Genomic DNA, 19031 nt, shown 5'->3' on the forward strand with positions numbered 1-19031 from the left:
CTGGTAGCATTTCACACCCACTGCACTCATTTTGCATTGATGTAAAGGATGACACAGAGTGCAAGGCAAGAGAGATTTAGGCCCCAGTCTGCAAATAACCTTAACATATATTAAAATTGTTATTTAAGGAGGCACTGGCAAAATAGTGTAGTGTAAGTCATATTATATCTCCATTAACCTAAAAATAGCTCCGCTCACCTAAACTCAGTTGTTGCTCCAGAGGTTTGTTTTGGGCCCATTGTTATTTAGTTTGCATGTAACTGACTTGAGATGCCTTCATTTCCAGAAGTAACTCTTCTAGAACCTAGCCCATATTAGCAGAATGCTACAATGATTTGGAAAACGGGCCTACAAACACAGCTGTAGCACAGTTACAAAATGGTTTTGTAAGCAAAACTGTCCCATCCAGTATTAAACTGTGCTGAGGTACCAACTTCCTGTGTGGTCAATGGTCTGCTCCACTGGACATTGATCCCCTTATTTTTGTTGCCTTTAGTGCTGCATACGATACTATCTGAAAGTATTTTTCTTGGTTGGCTAGCACATTTTTCCCCACTGTAATAAGACTGGGACTTTTCAGCTTGGAAAAGAGACGACTAAAGGGGGATATGATAGAGGTCTATAAAATCATGACTGGTGTGGAGAAAGTAAATAAGAAGTATTATTTACTCCTTCTCATAACACAACAAGTAGGGGTCACCAAATGAAATTAATAGGCAGCAGGTTAAAACAAACAAAAGGAAATATTTCTTCATACAGTTGATCTGTGAAACTCTTTGCTAAAGACTATACCAAGGTTCAAAAAAGAACTAGATAAATTCATGGAGGATAGGTCCATCACTGGCTATTAGCCAGGATGAGCAGGGGATGGTGTACCTAGCCTCTGTTTGCCAGAAGCTGGGAATGGGCAACAGGGGATGGATCACTTGGATGATTACTTGTTCTGTTCATTCCCTCTGAAACACCTGGCATTGACCACTGTTGGAAGACAGGATACTGAGGTGGATGGACGTTTGGTCTGACCCAGTATGGCTGTTCTTATCTCAGGTACCTTTTTCTCCACTTTTTGTTCCTACCTGTCCAAAATGTCTCTTGCTATAACTAGCGCTAGTTACCTCCTCTTTATCCACAGGGTTCGGTAACTGGACTCTTCCTGTTTAACTCTACCTTTGTCCACCTCATTTTGAATTTAACCTTTGATAATGTTGGAGACATTCACTCTAGACTCTTGACCAGTCCTTTGGAACAGTCAAAGAATCTGCCCCCCAAACCATAGAATATCAGGGTTGGAAGGGACCTTAGGAGGTCATCTAGTCCAACCCCCTGCTCAAAGCAGGACCAATCCCCAATTTTTGCCCCAATTCCTAAATGGCCCCTCAAGGATTGAACTCACAACCCTGGGTTTAGCAGGCCAATGCTCAAACCACTGAGCTATCCCTCCCCCCTATGATCTTTCCAAGGTTCTATATGGAGCCCACCTCAAGAAGAGGCATACAGGGCTTTTGAGTTTGGGGTGAAATTCACTCCTGAGCATGGAAGCCAACTCAAGATTTATGCACAAGTTAAATTCCACTAAAGCCCAATTTTGAGGATGAATTTGATTCAACAAACAAAATGCATTAACTCCTTTGTGTATCAAATGATTTTTTTTGGTGGCAGGTAGAAAGTACTATAACATAGGAAAGAAGACTACCCATTAAAATATTTGAAAGAAGAATGCTGAAACCTAGTGAAGTCAGAGATGGGCTGTAAAAATTGGAACAATTTAGATATCTGGATAAAACCTGTATGAGGAGCCCTAACCATAAGGGTCTTTTATAGCAATAACAAACTGTTCAATCAGCTGTACATTTAAATTGGAACCATCAGTAAAAATCTCTGGAATTTTTGATTCAGATTGCTCTTGGAACATTATGTTTTTCACATTATGAACGCTTCCCACTTTCACCTAAAAAAGAAAGGCTAGAATCAGGATGTCTAGCTGTTGGCTGATTCTGAGAAACCCATGTTTTCTTCTCCTCCAGACTAAAATACTGTAATGCGTTGCTTGTTAATCTGCCAAGCAGACTGATTACATCTTGTGCAAAACTCTGCTACCTGGATATCACAGAAAGAAGCATGAACATTTTATTGACAGGAATGTGTGGTTTCAGGAGTCTGACATTTCTGCACTGAGGGTGAAATTCACCCCAGTGCAGAGGACCAGCACAAGCCCTCCCCCCCGTGCACTTAAATCCCTGGAGGACCAGCACAAGCCCTCCCCCCCCCGTGCCCTTAAATCCCTGTAACGATCTCAGCATTGGGCTTAAGTGATCCAAGTAAATATTTCATTATTGTTAACTGCCATTATAACCGGTCTGGTAAACGTCGGCTAGAAGGAAAGGGAAACAGGCCCCAGAGGCCGCTGTGGTGGGTGCAAAGCACCGTACCGTGCTGCCAGCCCCGGCCCATACAGCGTGCGCGGCTGGCTGTAGCTTCACGCAGCTCACCCCGCCTGCCGGCCCCCGCTGCAGCCCAGCCCACCTCGCCCCTTCCCCGAGCAGCCCTCTGGCCGCCCCGGCCATCCGACGCCTTCTGCCTTCCCGCGGATTGGAATCCTGCGGCACTTTCCACAGGTCAACGTTCCACAGGGTTGTCTGCCCGCTGCCCATTGGCTCCCACAACGCCCGCGGCGCCTTGCGACCAATCAGAATCCTCCGTCGTGCTTACATGAGGGACGGGTTCGGTGCCGCGAAAGTTTGAAATTTCCGAGAAGTATTCGGGGCGGGTGGGGCCAAGCTGTCGGGCCGGGGAGCGCGGAGCAGCCGTTCGTCATGGCGCAGGGGGAGCCCGAGCCGCAGCTGGCGGTGCACGGGGAGGAGGAAGAGAAGGGGGGTGGGGAAGGGCCGCAGCTGGTCCCGGCGGCTGGCGGTGTCGGGCTGCAGGGGAACGTGCAGGGCCTGAAGCAAGGTACATTCCCCCTCCCCCGTTTGTACTCCCCGGGAGCATATTTCCCCCTGGCTCCCCACACTCCCCCTCCCTTGTACTTCCCCCCCGGAACGTGCACCCTGTGCTTTAATAATTCCTCGGTCCCCTCCCCCATAACCGCTCTTCTCCCCCCCCCCCCGGATCCGTGGAATGTAGTTTCCCTGCATCCTGCCCCATGGCCCCTCCTAGTCTGCAAGTTACTTTCCAGTCCTACGGTAGCAGCCTTCGCTGGCACCGGGCCCCTCGCTAACGTGCCCACTCCCCATCAGCGCTGGGCCCCGAGTGTGTGAGGATGCACTGAATGCCCCCCTAGGCTCTGATCCCTTGAGACAGGGGTGAGGTTTCGCTCTTGCCTTTTCTGTCCCCACCCAGCTCTCCAGTTCGGTGACAAACGGTTGATGTCAGAGTGATAAATTGTAGGAAGATTGTTGACGTCTAAGGGACAGGATCAATGAGTGTATGCGGTGGTGGTGTAGCTTGTCGGGTCTAGGATATCAGAGGCAAGGTTGGTGAGGTATCTTTTACTGGACCAACTTCTGTTTGTGTGAGAGACAAGGTTTTGAGATTACACAAAAACAAGGAGGAGTCCTGTGGCACTTTAAAGACTAACAGATTTATTTAGGCATAAGATTTCGTGGGTTAAAAACCCACTTTTTCAGATGCAGATTACACAGAGCTCTTCCTCAGTATCAGTGGGTGTCTGCCTGAAACACTTTCCCAGGGCACTAGCTTCTGTGTCCCTTCACTATGCCCATCAAAACCTGGTGGGTGGTGGTAGGACCTCTGAATTTTTGACCCTGGTGGGTAGGGAAAGGGGGGAATTTTCTTCTCCCACTTCCCTACCAACGGCTGAAATGTTCCTTTCTGCTGTGTCCATGGTATCTGTAGTTGCAGGTTGCTCATGGGCTGATTTAGCCAGGTATAGAAGTGCTGCTCCTGGCTAGGAACGACCTGGTGTACAGCTGTGCAGTTTGGACCTGTCCTAGACTTTAAAGAGTAATTGTTTTAACGTTTATATGGCTCTGACATTAACACATCATTGATGTGGGGGTAGCATTCTGGAAAGTCCTTAAGAGGCTTGAGGCCACCAGTGCAACTAGGAACCTTAAAGGGTATCTACACATGAAGTTGTTCCCCATTAAATCCATGTGTGTGGATAATCCACGTACGGAAGCTGTTTTTTTTTTTTAAAGGTAAGTTTGCAGAGGAAAGGGCAATGCCATTTCTTCTGCTTTGTGATGTATAAAGGCCGGAAAGGTCTTCGTCAGTTTTTTGTATTTTTTACATCAGAACTTCAGATCTTCTCTACACTATAGAAATTCACTATGAATGTTTGGTCCCCATAGAACACTTGTAAAAGGTTTGCGTCCACACACAAGTGATCCAGCTGGGTTACATGTGTCAGCATCTAGAAGTTCTAATAGATTGGGGCCCCACTAAGCCAGGCACTGTACTAATACATGGGGAGCTGCAATACCTGCCCTCAAACTTACAGACAAAACAGGCCAGACAGAAAAAGAAGGGGAGGAGAAACACGCACAGAGATGAAGTGATTGCCCAAGGTCACATCGCAGGTCAGCAGCCAAACTGGGGATGGAACCCTGGGCTCCTGACTCCCAGTCCAGTGCCTTATCCACTGTGCCTCATTGCTTATAGCAGAATGAGAACGTGTTCAGTCTGTGCTTGTGTGGATGGTACTAGCATGGTTCAGATAAGCCCAGTCCCACAGAGCACTGTAGCTTTTTCAAGTGTCAGAGAATCCGCTGTTTGTGGCAGGCTTGTGGGGAACTCTGGGCTCGCTGTCTAGAAGGCATTGCAGTTGAAATGGCTGAGCTGTGAAACTTGGACAAAACTGCACTGGCTCAGAAGTCCGCATCACTAGCATGGGCACACTGAACTATTTGTGTTTGAGTTGGTTGTTAGAAACTATTCTAGTCTCTAGTGTAGAATGCCTGGGGTGACAGGTGAATTGGTGAAACTGACATGCACTAGAGACTGAAAACTGAACTATTGAGGGGAATATATTTTTAGCTAGATTTGATTTTTTCGAATGTCTTATTAAGGCTTATTCAGTGACTAATGAAGGCTTCAGGGTGGGGTGGGCTCGACAGTCACATGTATGTAATTTAACATATCTGCCTTTCAGTTACAAAGTGGATTGCGCACCCTTACAAGAGGTGGACCTTGCCCCAAGAGGTCATCCAGTCAAACCAGGCTTGCCAATCCTGATATTACTAATGTAAAAAGTAGTTGGGGAAATCCATTCTATTAGCAAAAGCCTTTCAGACATTCTCTATACTACACTTAATGGAAAAAAAGGCATAATCTCAGTTATAAAAATCCTGTTTGGTCCTATATCCAACAGATAGGGAAACCCTGTTTTGGCAAGTGTGTGTATCCCTGAAAAATGGAAAAGCTAATTTAGCTGTTTAACCACCACTCCAACAGTAAATTAACATATGGTCTAGAGAGGAGGCATGTGTGGATTTTGCACTTAGCCTGGGATAGGAATGAAAGAGTGAACAGTACTTGAGTTGAGGTTGTGACTTTTTTCCTTCAGAGTTGTTCCAAGAAGATGATGACGACAGCTGCAGTGACTATGGGAGTCGTGACAAATCAGGGACCATTTTAGGAAGGATTGTGCCAGACGGGAATGTGCTTTTCCCGGACACGTTCCAAACAAATCACCTTTTGTTTTATGAGCGATTTAAAGCCTATCAGGATTACATCTTGGGTGAGTGACATTTCTGCTTCCATGTCTGCCCCCCCCCCCCCCCCCGCTTATTTAACTCTAGTCACATAACTGAGATGAGAGACTTGGGTGGTCAGGTGGGCAGTTGCTCTTTTTGTGAAGTTCTTGGGGGGCTGAGAGTACCCTCTCCAGTCCTCTGGTCTGAGCTGTTTGGGGGTCGGGACTGTCTTTTTGTTTGCTGTTTATTCAGCACCAAGCACCACACGGTCCTGGTTTGTGATTAAGAATCCCAGGCACTACAACAATACAAATAATAAAAAGACTGAGCAGAATAAAGTTGAAGACAACTTCTGACATAATAAAGGAACACTAAAACCCCATTATGTTCAGCTTCCCTTTAATTGCTCATGTGTGAACTTGATTCCTTTTGTCCTTTTATTGCATAAATACATGTTGTAAGTGATTTTAATTTAATTTTAGCTGACTGCAAGGCCTCTGAGGTAAAAGAATTCACAGCTGAGTACTTAGAGAAGGTCCTTGAACCATCTGGATGGCAAGCAATCTGGCGCACTAATGTGTTTGAGGTGCTGGTCGAGGTAAATGTAATTCAGTTGCTAGACATTTGTCTCCAATTAACGTCACTTTACTCCACTAACAGGCAAATCACTTCTTTTTAATTAAAGCTGATCGAAAATAGCATATTTTTCACATCTAATTCTCAGTGTGGAGGATAGTGCATTAGGCGAAAAGCTATTTAACTGCTTGCAGTGGCTTGAGTGGTGGTGTCTCTTGGACATGAAAATGCAGGAGCACAACTTGTGACATGTAGAAACTTACCATTGACAGTCACATGAGGTGCAGTTAATTGTTAGTCCTCATGATTGTAATGCATTTTGTGCAGATTGTAAGTTGTTTGGGGCCAGGACTGTCTTATTGTGTGTCCACTGTCTAGCACAATGGGGCCCTGATTGGGTCTGCTAGGCTGCTATACTACAAATAATAATTATCCACCGGACAGCCTCTCTTGCTCTATAGAGCTGCAGCTGTACAGGCTGCATTTTTATTTTACTTGCTGGGCCTTTGTGAAAACAATTTGCAGTCTGGTTCTATGTCTCAGTTTTGCATCTGGTTCTATTGAACAAAAAACTGTTGAACCTATAAAAGCCTGAATTTAAATAGATTTCACCTCCTAGGCACTCTCTGCAGTTTCTAAGACAAGAAAAGATGGTGTCAACATGGAATTTTCCTTCTGTGTTTCCTTGGCCTTAGAAGTTGCTTATCTGTTTGAATGTTTCTTTTTATATTATACTAGTAAGGATGTTATTGAGTTGAATTTTTTTCAAGTATTCTCTCGTATAAACAAATCCTGGCATTGAGGTCTTTTGTAATGAGCTAGACCTGCTTCAACAATAGTATCAGTCCTTCAGGGATGTGACTTTAGGGCAGGGGTTGGCAGCCTTCGGCACGCGACCCAACAGAGTAATCCGCTGGCGGGCCGTGAGACATTTTGTTTACGTTGACCACCTGCAGGCACGGCTGGCTGCAGCTCCCAGTGGCTGCGGTTCACTGCTCCCGGCCACTAGGAGCTGCGGGAAGCGACAACCAGCACGTTCCTGCGGCCCATGCCACTTCCTGCAGCTCCCATTGGCTGGGAACAGCGAACCGTGGCTGCTGGGAGCTGTGGGGGGGCCGTGCCTGCGGATGGTCAATGTGAACAAAACATCTCGCGGCCCGTCAGTGAATTACCCTGATGGGCCGTGTGCCAAAGGCTGCGGACCCCTGCTTTAGGGCCACGCAGACATTTGAACCACTGGAGGGATGCAGAGGTATGCAAAAGGGCTTGAGAGCACCAGCTGCTGTCTGCTGTCCATATGAGACTTTGTCGTGATTTGGGTAGTTTAGGATTTGCTGATGCGGCACTTCACATTTTCTGGTCAGGAAATGGGTTTTCCTGGTGTTAGGGGCAGATGCCTAACGATGTGGCCCTCAGTTGGGTTTCTCCCAAGGTGGGTCAAGCAACTACCAGCCTTCCCAAATGACAATTTGGTCTTCTCTACACTGAGGTTAACTGGCAAAAATGTCCCACTGTTGCTAACCCCTTTGGAATACACTAGTGTTTAACAGCGTCTGGGTTACATGGAGAAGGGGGTTTGTGCAGAGAAGCAGGTGACTGAAGGACTGTAACTGGGTGACATGGAGCTGTAGTTTCTGGTCTAAGAATGTGGGCTCTTTTGGAGATCAGAGAAGGAAGCAAATCAAAAGATGTGGGACATCTAAGGGATGATGCAGGGACAATGGGTGAAGTCCCAGAAGACTGGAGAAGGTCAAAATAATACCTGTCTTCAAAAAAAAGGGAAAAGGAGGACCTGGGGAATTGGAGACCAGTCACCCAACTTTGATACCCAGAAAAATACTGAAACAAATTATTGTACAATCAGTTTGTTCAAACCCAGGGGGATAAGAAATAGCCAACATGGTTTGGCGTGATTTGCTCTTGACAAATCCAATCTCATTTCCTTCTTTGACAGTGTCACTGGATAGGGTGGAAGGAGTAGATATGATGCATCTTGATTTTATTAAGGCTTTTGACACATTTCCACATGGCACTCATACGCAAACTAGGGAAATTTGGTCTAGATGAAATTACTGCACAATGGTTAGAAAAACTGTACTCAAAGAATGTCTACACAGCAACTGGACACCCGCAGCTAGTCCATGCTAGCCAATTTGCGCTCACAGGGCTCAGACTATGGTGCTGTTTCACTGCTGTGTAGACTTCTGCTGTGAGATGGGAGAGTCCCAGAGTGCCTGAGCCCCGCAAGCCTGAGTTGCCTGGAATGGGTCAGCCGCAGGGGTCTACTTTCTGTGTAGACCTATCCAAAGAGTAGTTATCATGGCTTGCTGTTAAACTAGGAGGACTTATCAAGATTTGCAGGGATGTGTCTTGGGTCTGGTATTGTTCAATGTTTTCATTAATGACTTGAATGATGGAGTACAGATTGTCTCATCTGCAAATTTTATATGAGTAATGTTGAGAGGGTTTGAAAGCACGTTGGAGTACAGGATTAGAATTCAGAATGATCTTGATACATTGGAGAATTGGTCTGAAATCAACCAGATGATTTTAATAAATATAAGTGCAAAGTACTACACCAAAGAAGAAAAAATCAAATGCACAGCTACAAAATGGGGAGAAAACTGGCTAGGCAGCAGTACTGCAGAAAAGTATCTGGAGGTTACAGTGGATCACAAGTTGAATGGGTCAACAGTAAGATGCTGTGGCAAAAAAGGCAAGTGTCATTCTGTGGTATATTAACAAGTGTCATCTGTAAGACCTGATCTATGCTTAAAACTTACGTCGACAGCTGTAGCGCTCAGGGCTGTGAAAAATCTGCCCACCCTAGTGCCATAGCTATGCCGACCTAACCCCTGGTGTGGATGCAGTTAGGTCGATGGAAGAATGCTTCTGTCGACCTAGCTCTCATTGCTCCGGAAGGTGGAGTTCCTACTATGACACAAACGCTTCTGTCACTATAGTCTGTTTATACTACAAGGTGACAGTGGCAGAGCTCTGATGCTGTAACTATGCTGCTATAACGCCTGCAGTGTTGAAATGACCTAAGACATCCTCTGTCCAGTTTTGGACACTACACTTTATTAAAGATGTGGACAAAACTGGAGAGTCCAGAGGAGAGGTTTGGAAAATGTGACCTGTGAGGAAAGAATGAAAGCACTGGACATGTTTAGTCTACAGAAGAGAGGGCTGAGCAGGGGGGCATAAGTCTGTAGAAAGTTGTTATAAAGAGGACAGTGATCATTTGTTCTGTGTCCACTGAGGATAGGACAGAAAGTAATCTGCTTGGCTTGCAGAAGGGAGATTCAGGTTAGCTACTAGGAAAAACTTCCTAGCTATAAGAATAGTTAAGAACTGGAATGGGGAAATTGGAGGTTTTTAAGAACAGGTTAGAAAAACCTGTCAGATGTGGTCCTCATATTGTTTGTCCTGCCTCAGCACAGGGGCATGGGATTGGTGACCTCTCGAGGCCCCTTCCAGCCCAGCCTGTCTGTGATTCTATGATGGAGGTGTAGGGGACTGTGAGCACAGAGAGGAATGGAAGCTGGGACAGAGGGAGGCAAGCCTAGAGCAGGATGTAGAAATTCAGCCTTGTTATCTGAATGTAAAACGTACACCAGTTTTCTATGTATTAAGGTTTTCATTAATAAAATCCTCCCCCTCTAATCCCCCTGTCTCAGCCAGGTATAATTCCTCACTGTGTGCACTCCTGCTGCTTATGGCCGTGCTAAAGTCTGCAGGACTCGTGGCGCTGAGAGGCGTTATGTTGCCTTTGTGTGAACCTTCTACATGAATCTGATTTTCAACTTTTAACTCTCATTTAAAAAAGGGAAATGCTATTCCCATCCCATACTTACAACACCTGCAAGTAAACTGCAATCTTAAAATAAGTAGAAACATGCAAACATGTTGGTGTTTGTCTTTCTAGAGGAGCAGAAGTTGTTCGTGTTTTCCGGCAACATAGGCCTGCGTTTGATCAGCTTTGCCCTCCCTAACTTAGAGGGAAAGGATTGACCTGCTTTAGGATTCCCCATGCCACATTTGGTCCTTGTTGAAACACTTTCCAGCCAAAGGGCATGGCAGCCTACTGGGCTAAATATGGGATTAGTGCACAGGAATTCTTGCTATTCCTGGCTCTGCCACTGTGGGCTGTTGCAAGGCCCTTGGGATTTTTTTTTCAGAGCACCCTCAGCTCCAAGTGAAGTCAATGGGAGCTGCCAGATACTTGGCATATCCAAAAATCGGGTCCTTAACCCTTGCCTCTGTAAAAAGAAGATAGTAACTTCCTGTCCTCCCAGGGACATTGAGGCTCAGTGTTTGTACAGTCCTTTGAAGATGGAAAGCGATGTATGTATATGTATGTATTTGCTGAGCAGTGAAGCTTGTTTTGGGGTTATAATTTCAAATATACATGCGCAGACATTTCTGGAATAAAATGCCATATGTAGTGTTTAAAAAAACTTCATGCTTTAATAAAGTTGCTGATTGGCTTCTATAATAAGAGTGTGTGTGTTTTGGCTTTTCTGGTTGTATGCACTGTTCTGTCTAAAGCCACCCTAATAGCTGTGTTATTCATATCAGGTTGTGGATGTGGAGTACTCCGCTCTGAAAGCAGTGGTTCGGCTCAGTGAGCCTTTCTTGTGTGACTCCAATGTTAGCACCTTTACCTTGGAGTGCATGCAAGAGCTCTTGGAGCTGAAGAAGCATCAGTTACCAGTGCAGGAGCTGTGGGTTGTGTTTGATGAATCAGGAGAGTTTGACCAGACAGCCCTGGCCATAGAGCATGTCAGGTAGGAAAATGTTCATAAATGGCTAATTGTCTCCTGAACTATTGTTTCTTTAATTTTAAAAGAGTCAGATAGTTTAGGCATCACATCTGAGCTACAATAAATAATGTGTATGGGTTTCATACATGCACCTACAGTAAAAGATGTTGTTAGTGTCCATTCAGAAAGAGCTTTTGGTATACTCCCATCTTTGTGAATTCTTGAGACCATTCCTGGGGCTATGTTGACCCGGGTTTTAAAAGTAAACCTGATGGTTGCTAGCCCAAGAACTAACCTGAAGGACCAGAAGAAAAACACCAGTGTTGCTATGTCACAAGGAATCAAATGTGCATGCTGGGTTTCATTGTAGCTCATTACCAAATAATTTTCTACTAAGTTTAAAAGATGTAACTCGCTCTGTTCCTTGCTTTTACTAGACTTTCTCACCTCCTCCCTTCACTGCACTTTTTCTGCCTTTCCCCTATAATTCATTGTGGTGTATCTTTCCCTGCAATGTTTTCAGTTTCTTTCTTTTCTCTCCCGGATTTCTCTCTCTCCCTACCGTGTGCACGCTACATCTCCCTTATTTGCTGTTTCTCCAATGTGTCCCTGATCTACATTCCCTACTTATTTTCTAGCTCTTTCTTTAAGATCTTTTTTCCTTTTCTTTCTTTCTTTCGCCCCCCAATACACACACACTTCATAGGGTTTAGAGAAATTGATTAGTAACAGCCACAAGGACTGAACTTGAAGACTAAAACTAAGGTGAGGGGCCCCACTCTCCAGGACAGTGTCCCAGTGAGAAGGCAAGACCCTGGATGCTGCTCCTGGATCCTGCTTTTGTAATGGCTAATAGATGTTTGATCAACTCAAAGCCCAGAAGGAGCATCTGAAGGGTGAGGATGCTAAACTTAATGTGGAAAGTGAGAGGAGGCAGTGGAAGAATTTGAATTGGAGTGACACATAGCAAAATTTTCAAAAATGCCTAAGTCAATAGCAATATAAATCCCATTTTCAAAAAGTAACTTAGGTGCTTAGCATAACTTTAGTCAAAATGAATGGGACTTATGCTCTTAAGTCATTCTGGGCATTTTTGAAAACTTTACCCATAGGGTTTACAGCAGACAAGGAATATCGAGAAATTCTGTGTACTGAATAGCTTGGAGGAGGGTGATATGGGAATTAGAGAGGTGTAATATTTTGAGATGTCTTCCTCAATTTATTGCATTTTTATTTTCAGTCCTAACTTTTGTTAAAGTGACTGGGCTCATCGATGGACAGCGCACTCTTAACTACTTGCTTTATTTCAAAAGGTTTTTCTACCAGCACATCTGGAGGAGTTGGGATGAAGAGGATGAGGATGACTTCGATTATTTTGTCAGATGTGTTGAACCTCGACTGAGACTGTAAGTGACTTTCTTTAACATTTAGTTTAAAGAAGGCTGGAAGGGGAAGCTTTGGAGTAGTGACCGACAAAACAGAATTCATGCAAAACTCTTTGCAAAGCAAGGCGGTTGCAGCTTCAGATTACTATCAGTTGCTAGAAATCTTTTATTTGGAAAGAGATCTAGGGGAAACGAACAACTTCATTGCCAGTTATTTTCTTCTTAGCCTTTTTTTTTTTTTTTTTTGGCACAACCCTCTTCCTTCCATTAGGTGGCGTTCCAAAACCAGGTATAGCCTCTTTCAAACATAAGACTAGTTTGACTTCAAGTGTGAAGTGTAATCCTAATTAAGATGAGTGTGTGATGCTCAGAGACCTCTGGGTGTGGAATAAGAACCCAAATGGAACAGAATATAGAGGAAAACTTAAAAGAAAAACCTAGTGATGCTGAAGGAGGCATGTGTATTCTTTCCCCAGTAGGATTACGTTGTATTAGGTTTTTCTGAATGTGGTTTTTAATACCATCCAGCCATATGGAACTTCAACAGCACACAAGGGCACGTTCTGGAAATATACTAGAAACTCATTTTTAAATACCTGAAATGAATCACTGGAAAGTAGCTTTACCAATTCTCTAGGGTTTTTTCCTCATATTTGATGATATCTCAGTCCATTATTTTCATGCCTGTTTTCCTCAATCCATTTTTTTCTGCATATAATTATTTAGAATAGGAATTCAGGAATGCATATTGCATGCCAATCTGGTTTTGATATGAAGATGACTCTGAAGTGTTGAGTCTTTGAAATGGAGTTCATTATGACAGTTCAGTTTCATGTTATACCTGGGCCATGTTGAGCTCATACAAAACTGGGAGGAAATGTTTTGAGGTCTGGAAATGTTACATGGAAATACTTCTTATGTGTTTCTGCTTCTACATTGCGAGCAGATGGGGAGGCAGAAGGAAGGAGTTGCTTTTTTTCCTTGGAGGAAAAATACTTTGCATCTAATGAAACAGGAATCTAATCCCATTCAATCAGACTTTTTTTAAAGGTAGCTAATGGGCTGAAATGGGAGTAGAAGCATTTTTAGAGAGGAACCAAAAGGGAATCGTAATGCTTCAGCTTTGTATTGCAATGAAGAGTAAATATTTTCCTTTCTCATTCCCAACACTATGCTTGAAGCAAGCCTGTACGCTAAGCCACATTGAAGTTAATATGCTCTTCTGCTCTGATATAAGCACTGGTGTGTCAACTGATAAATAGCGGTAACATAGCCTTCTATCCATGCAGAAAGCAATGCTTTACATTCTTATTCAGAAGGTCTCCTGTGAGTTTAAATTAAAGCAGACAGTCCTCGCACTGCAAACTTTATCAATGATTTTATTTACTTTATAAATATAAGTTCTGGTCTTGTGAAACAGCTAAATAATTCTATGTAAAGTATTTTATTGAAGGTTGGTAAACATTTAGTTTTACAGCAAAACCTCAGTTACAAACACCTCAGGATTTGAGGTTGTTCGTAACTCTGAAATGTTCATAAGTGTTAAGTTCTTTCAAAAGTTTACAGCTGAACATTGACTTAATACAGCTTTGAAACTTTACTATGCAGAAGAAAAATGCTGCTTTTAACCATCTTAATTTAAATGAAACAAGCACAGAAATAGTTTCCTTACCTCGTCAAATCTTTTTTAACTTTCCCTTTATTTTTTTAGTAGTTTACGTTTAACACAGTATTGTACTATATTTTCCTTTTTTTGGTCTCTGCTGCCTGATTGCATACTTCCGGGTCCCAATGAGGTGTGTGGTTGATTGGTCAGTTCGTAAATTTGGTGTTTGTAGGTTCTACTGTAGGTTCTCCAGAGTGCTCAGTTTTAAAATTGAGCGTGCACATTTTAGGGTTAACTTATGTACAGTTTCCATTGTTTTCTTCAAGTATTGTACCTTTCTATATTACATTAAAAAATCAGCTACCTTTAGTTCCTCACCTACTCTGAAGTATATTCATGCGTTGTCGCCAGGCATGCTGCATCTTATAACACTATCACCACACAGTTGTTTTCGCTATGAGGTTTTTGTACCACTTTACTGTCTGTCTGTTACAGTCAAGTAGATATTTGTTGTTCTGCCTCCAGCTTTTTGTTCTTTATGGCACGTTTTTGAGTGCCCTCTAGTGAACATCTGAGTGATTGAAAACTTGGCAATTGTCTTGGCCCTTAGTTTCCTTGGATGTTTTCTTCTTCCCAGTAAGACCCCTCAGTGACTGCGCATGGAGTTATTTACACGGAGTTGACTTGCTTCCCCTTCAATTGTACTGAATACAAAGAAGGATTCTTCTTTTTGCTTTCAGTATCTTTTCATTGTTTGATCTTTTTCTGGAGTGATCACTGTAGTACCACCACTTTGGAATTTTCAGCAAGCCATATTCTATCTGGAAGATATGTGACTCTGTCTGACTTAGGCAGAGCCACTTCGTAGGAGTGTTTCCGTCTCTTGTGTGAGAGACTCCTTGATGGTACATTTTATCTTATAGTACATCTGCTCTTTCACTTCTATCATCCAGTTCTAATTGTTGTCTCTCACTTTCTCTGAGTTATGTTTTTTTCTCTTGCTCGACAAACTTCTGCTTTTGCTATTTCAAAGCCCACATTTTCATGGTGCCTTAAAAGGGCACCATCTAGTCAGTGTTTAAGTAGTGACTTAAAAATAGTTCTTGGTAATGTACGTGCCTCTGAGGCCTTCTGGTAATTCTTGTGGTTTTAAAAAGTATATCTTTTTGTATTTTTAAAAAAATATTTCTCTCACTTTTTCTGTGTGTACTCTTTCAACTCTAATAATCGTGGGTGTGCATTGTAACAATGGGGGTTGGCATATTTAGACAAATGTGTTTTTTTGTCAGCCATGTCCCTTTGAATTGGGGTGTCATAGATGCAGGGAGCTCAGCACTTCTGACTCAAAGCCCACTTAAGTCAGTGGAAAGATTCCCATGGATTAAAATGGGCTTTGGATCAGGTTCTCTCTGCTTCGGGAAAGTGAGGAACACTAACTCTTCTACACTTTGAATTGTAGGCATTATGACATACTTGAGGATCGTGTCCCTTCTGGACTCATTGCTGATTATCGCAATCTGCTGTCTCAATGTGAGGTGCTCTACAGGAAGTTCTTAAACCTGAGGAGTGGCATATCAAGCAGTGACTCTGACTCCGAGGCAGAAAATGTCTCCATGGTGGAAGGCTTAAAGCTGTATGATGAGATAGAGCATCTGAAGCAAAAGCTAAAGCTCATTGAGAATCCTCTCTTGAGGTACTGTGTGTGTGTTTGTGTGTGTGTGAGAAAGAAGAAACCAGCTAGGAAATACTCTCCATTAGGACAGAGCTGATGGTTTATTGCTCATGTTTCAGGTATGTATTTGGTTACCAGAAGCACGCTGGTCTCCAAGCCAAAGGCTCCCGTCCAACGGGTACGAAGATCACTCATGTTGTATCTTCTACTATGATGGCAAGTCTGTTGCAGTCTCTGCTCAGGGAGAAGCTTTGTTCTGAGACCTGTGATGAAGAACTAGAAATACAGGTAAAATAGTAATTGTTTTCATTCTCTGTCCTCCATTTTCTATCTTCCCCAATAGATTAATTTCTTCTTTCACAATATTCACTTCTGTACGTACAGAGCCTACCATGAGGGAACCTTAATCCCACAATTGTAATATAAATAGCAAGTAATAAGAATGGAAGAAACAGTGAATTTATCTAACTTGTATCTTGTAAATACTCCCTTACAAGCACTTTCCTCTGTGTGAGAAATAGGGGAAACTACCCTGCATTCCTGTAACAATTTCATAATGAAGTATTCTGAGTAAGGCATGATATTTACTTGGAGTTTTAACGTACCTGAGTGCACACTTTTTAAAGGTATTTCTTTTAAATTTTGAGCAGGTCTGATTCTACTGATAAATAGTCAGTGAGAGGGCAGGAGGAAGGAACCTTTCTCAACACATCTGTTCCTTTTGTGTTTCAGTCTTGCCTTAATTCAGTGATAGATATATGATTTTTCTGCTTTGGCTCTCCACGCCTTTTAAAGCCAGTTAGTTGTCATCTGCATTCTGTTCCTTGTGAATAAACTGAATTATTTACTCAATTCCAGTTACAGCTGTGTAAAAATAGATAGTTTTATCTATCTATAGAGTTACCTGTATGTTATTTAATTGCCCAGATACCCGAAAGCTTAATTTGGCCTTCAGAACAGCTATTACTGGTGTTGTGCAAAAAGGAAAGAACCAGGCTTAACTCGCAGATCCTGGGTTGAGTGTGCAGGGTGAGCAGTTGGAAGAGGATCTTAATACTTTTAAATTGAGCATGCTTAATCTGGAAGTCACTGAGGCAATAAATGTGGAACTCCATTATGCCATTTTCAGTCACAGTTCAGAGTAGAATCCTGTTGTCATGCTTGTGATAGGTGCCAGCCTGCCCACTTAGGAGATTGACTAACCCAAAATGTCTGCCAGGCAGATCCCACACTGCAACAGCAGTGTCCATTAATTCTTTTTTTGGAGAGATCAGCTCCAAGAGTGAGAAGATCGTTCAGTGTCTAGACTAGCTCCCACCTAGTCCCCTTGGCTGTTACTGCCTCTGCCTCATATTTCCTTTGTGACCTAGGGCAGTGGCTCTCAGCCTTTCCAGACAACACTACCCCTTTCAAGAGTCTGATTTGTCTTGTGTACCCCCAAGTTTCACCTCACTTAAAAACTGCTTACTTTTGTAATTTTATCTGATTTTGTAAGCATAGCAGCACACTATCACTGAAAAATTGCTTACTTCCTCATTTTTACCATATAATTCTAAAATAAATGAATTGAAATATAAATATTGTGTGTGTATGTATGTATGTACGTATATGTGTGTATATATAGCAGTATCAACAAGTCATTGTATGAAATTTTAGTTTGTACTGACTTTGCTAGGGCTTTTTATGTAGCCTGTTGTAAAAGTAGGCAAATATCTAGATGAATTGATGTACCTCCTGGAAGACCTCTGAGTATCCCCAGGCGTACACATACCTCTGCTTGAGAAACCACTGACCTAGGGTAAATCACTTAGGGCAGAACTTCCAACACTGCATTTACAGGCAAATTGGGGTTTGCATTTAGGCTCTTTAAAACATGGCACTAATTTTTACCTGCCTCAGTTTCCCATTTGTACATGGAATTATGCTTCTTTCAGGCATGTCTTAAGGCTGATTCGCTGTTCTTAAAAGTACATGGAGATCCTTGCATGCAAAGCACGATATGAACACAAAGTATTAATTGTATTCTATAGATGCCACTAAAATGGGTTTCCTTTAAGCAGAACCGGTAGCATTTTGACTAAGTAGCAACATTCAAATTAAAAGGGAATTCTGTTGGCATAAACGCAAGCCATTCTCTTACATTTTCTGAAGCTGATTAAGTGTTTATCTCTCCTTTACAGTTCCACAGTGATCCACTGACAGCTGTCAGTGCCTGCTATGAAGGAGACACTGTCATCATCTGTCCTGGGCGTTACGTTGTAGATGGCATGTTCTGCATTGCTGACTCAATTGAACTAGAAGGTACATAAGAACAGTTAGATGGGGTCAGACCAGTGGTCCATCTAGCCCAATACCCAATCTTCTGACAATGGCCCGTGCCTGGTGCTTCAAAGGGAATGAACAGAGTAGGACAACTTTGAGTGAGTCCAGTCCTAGCTTCTGGCAGTTGGAGGTTTAGGGTAGAACCCTGTGCAGAACTAGTTCTTTAATCCCACTCCTGTTCCGCACCACAATACCCACTCCCACCCATTCCCACATTGTTTCTTGCACAATACCACCTCCCACCCACAAAGACTTAGGTCCTGCAAGGGAGACAGATTCCCCCCAGACTATTTAAAAAAAAAAAAAAAAAAAAAGCTGGTTAATAAAGCATACCTTAAACCACATAAAAAAATACTTTAACTCCTGTTATAATAGATATTAAATCTTGCTATCCCTCACTTAAATTGAAGTATTTAAACTTTTATTTAAAAAAGTGTTTTTTCCTACAAATTACAGCAGTCTGTTTTTTTTGCCCATCCAATTCCACCCGCAACATAGTGCATTTTACCTGGTCCCGCTATTATGGCAGTGGGTCCTGCAGGACCCCAGTCCCGCTGCAGGGCTCTAGTTTAGGGACACCTGGATCATGGCAATGCATCCCTGAACATCTTGGCTAATAGCAATTGGTGGACGTCCTCCATAAACATATCTAATTCAGTAACACTTTTGGCCTTCTCAACAACCCATAGCAACGAGTTCCACATGTTGATCACGCATTGTGCGAAGTAGTATTTTCTTTCAGGGTGGATTGATTTAAATCAGCGATTTAAATCAAAGTGGAAAGCCTCGATTTAAATAATTGATTTTAATCAACTTTTCCATTTGTACTTCAGTTACTTTCTAAAGACAGGTGTATTCTTATTGGTTAATATAAACACTGATTTACAGCTAATTAGAGCCTTTACACTAGATTTGGTACATCTTTGCTACCTAGGGTGGTATACTATAACTATTTACATTTATTTAAATAATTGTATAGCTTAATATTTTCAGATTCTTAGTAATTGTACATTTTTACTAGGTTGAATGGTGAATGATATTGCTTAT

General features: G+C 42.7%; 1 protein-coding gene across 2 annotated transcripts in view; it reads left to right on the forward strand.

Moving 5' to 3' along the window:
* Window positions 1–2739: 2739 nt before the first annotated feature.
* Window positions 2740–19031, forward strand: part of SHCBP1 (SHC binding and spindle associated 1) — a 31903-nt gene continuing 15611 nt past the window's right edge. The window contains exons 1-8 of one of the 2 annotated variants that reach the window (XM_037878066.2): window positions 2740–2949; window positions 5528–5701; window positions 6140–6255; window positions 10815–11023; window positions 12313–12405; window positions 15450–15683; window positions 15782–15950; window positions 17843–17963. In XM_037878066.2, the coding sequence (XP_037733994.1) occupies window positions 2814–2949; window positions 5528–5701; window positions 6140–6255; window positions 10815–11023; window positions 12313–12405; window positions 15450–15683; window positions 15782–15950; window positions 17843–17963 (1252 nt within the window). In that variant the 5' untranslated portion in view covers window positions 2740–2813. Of the gene's footprint in view, window positions 2950–3380; window positions 3473–5527; window positions 5702–6139; window positions 6256–10814; window positions 11024–12312; window positions 12406–15449; window positions 15684–15781; window positions 15951–17842; window positions 17964–19031 lie in introns of those variants that run through there. The other variant, XM_043526394.1, reaches the window with a different exon arrangement.

The sequence above is a fragment of the Chelonia mydas genome, chromosome 12, assembly GCF_015237465.2.
Source record: "Chelonia mydas isolate rCheMyd1 chromosome 12, rCheMyd1.pri.v2, whole genome shotgun sequence".
Lineage (NCBI taxonomy): Eukaryota > Metazoa > Chordata > Testudines > Cheloniidae > Chelonia > Chelonia mydas.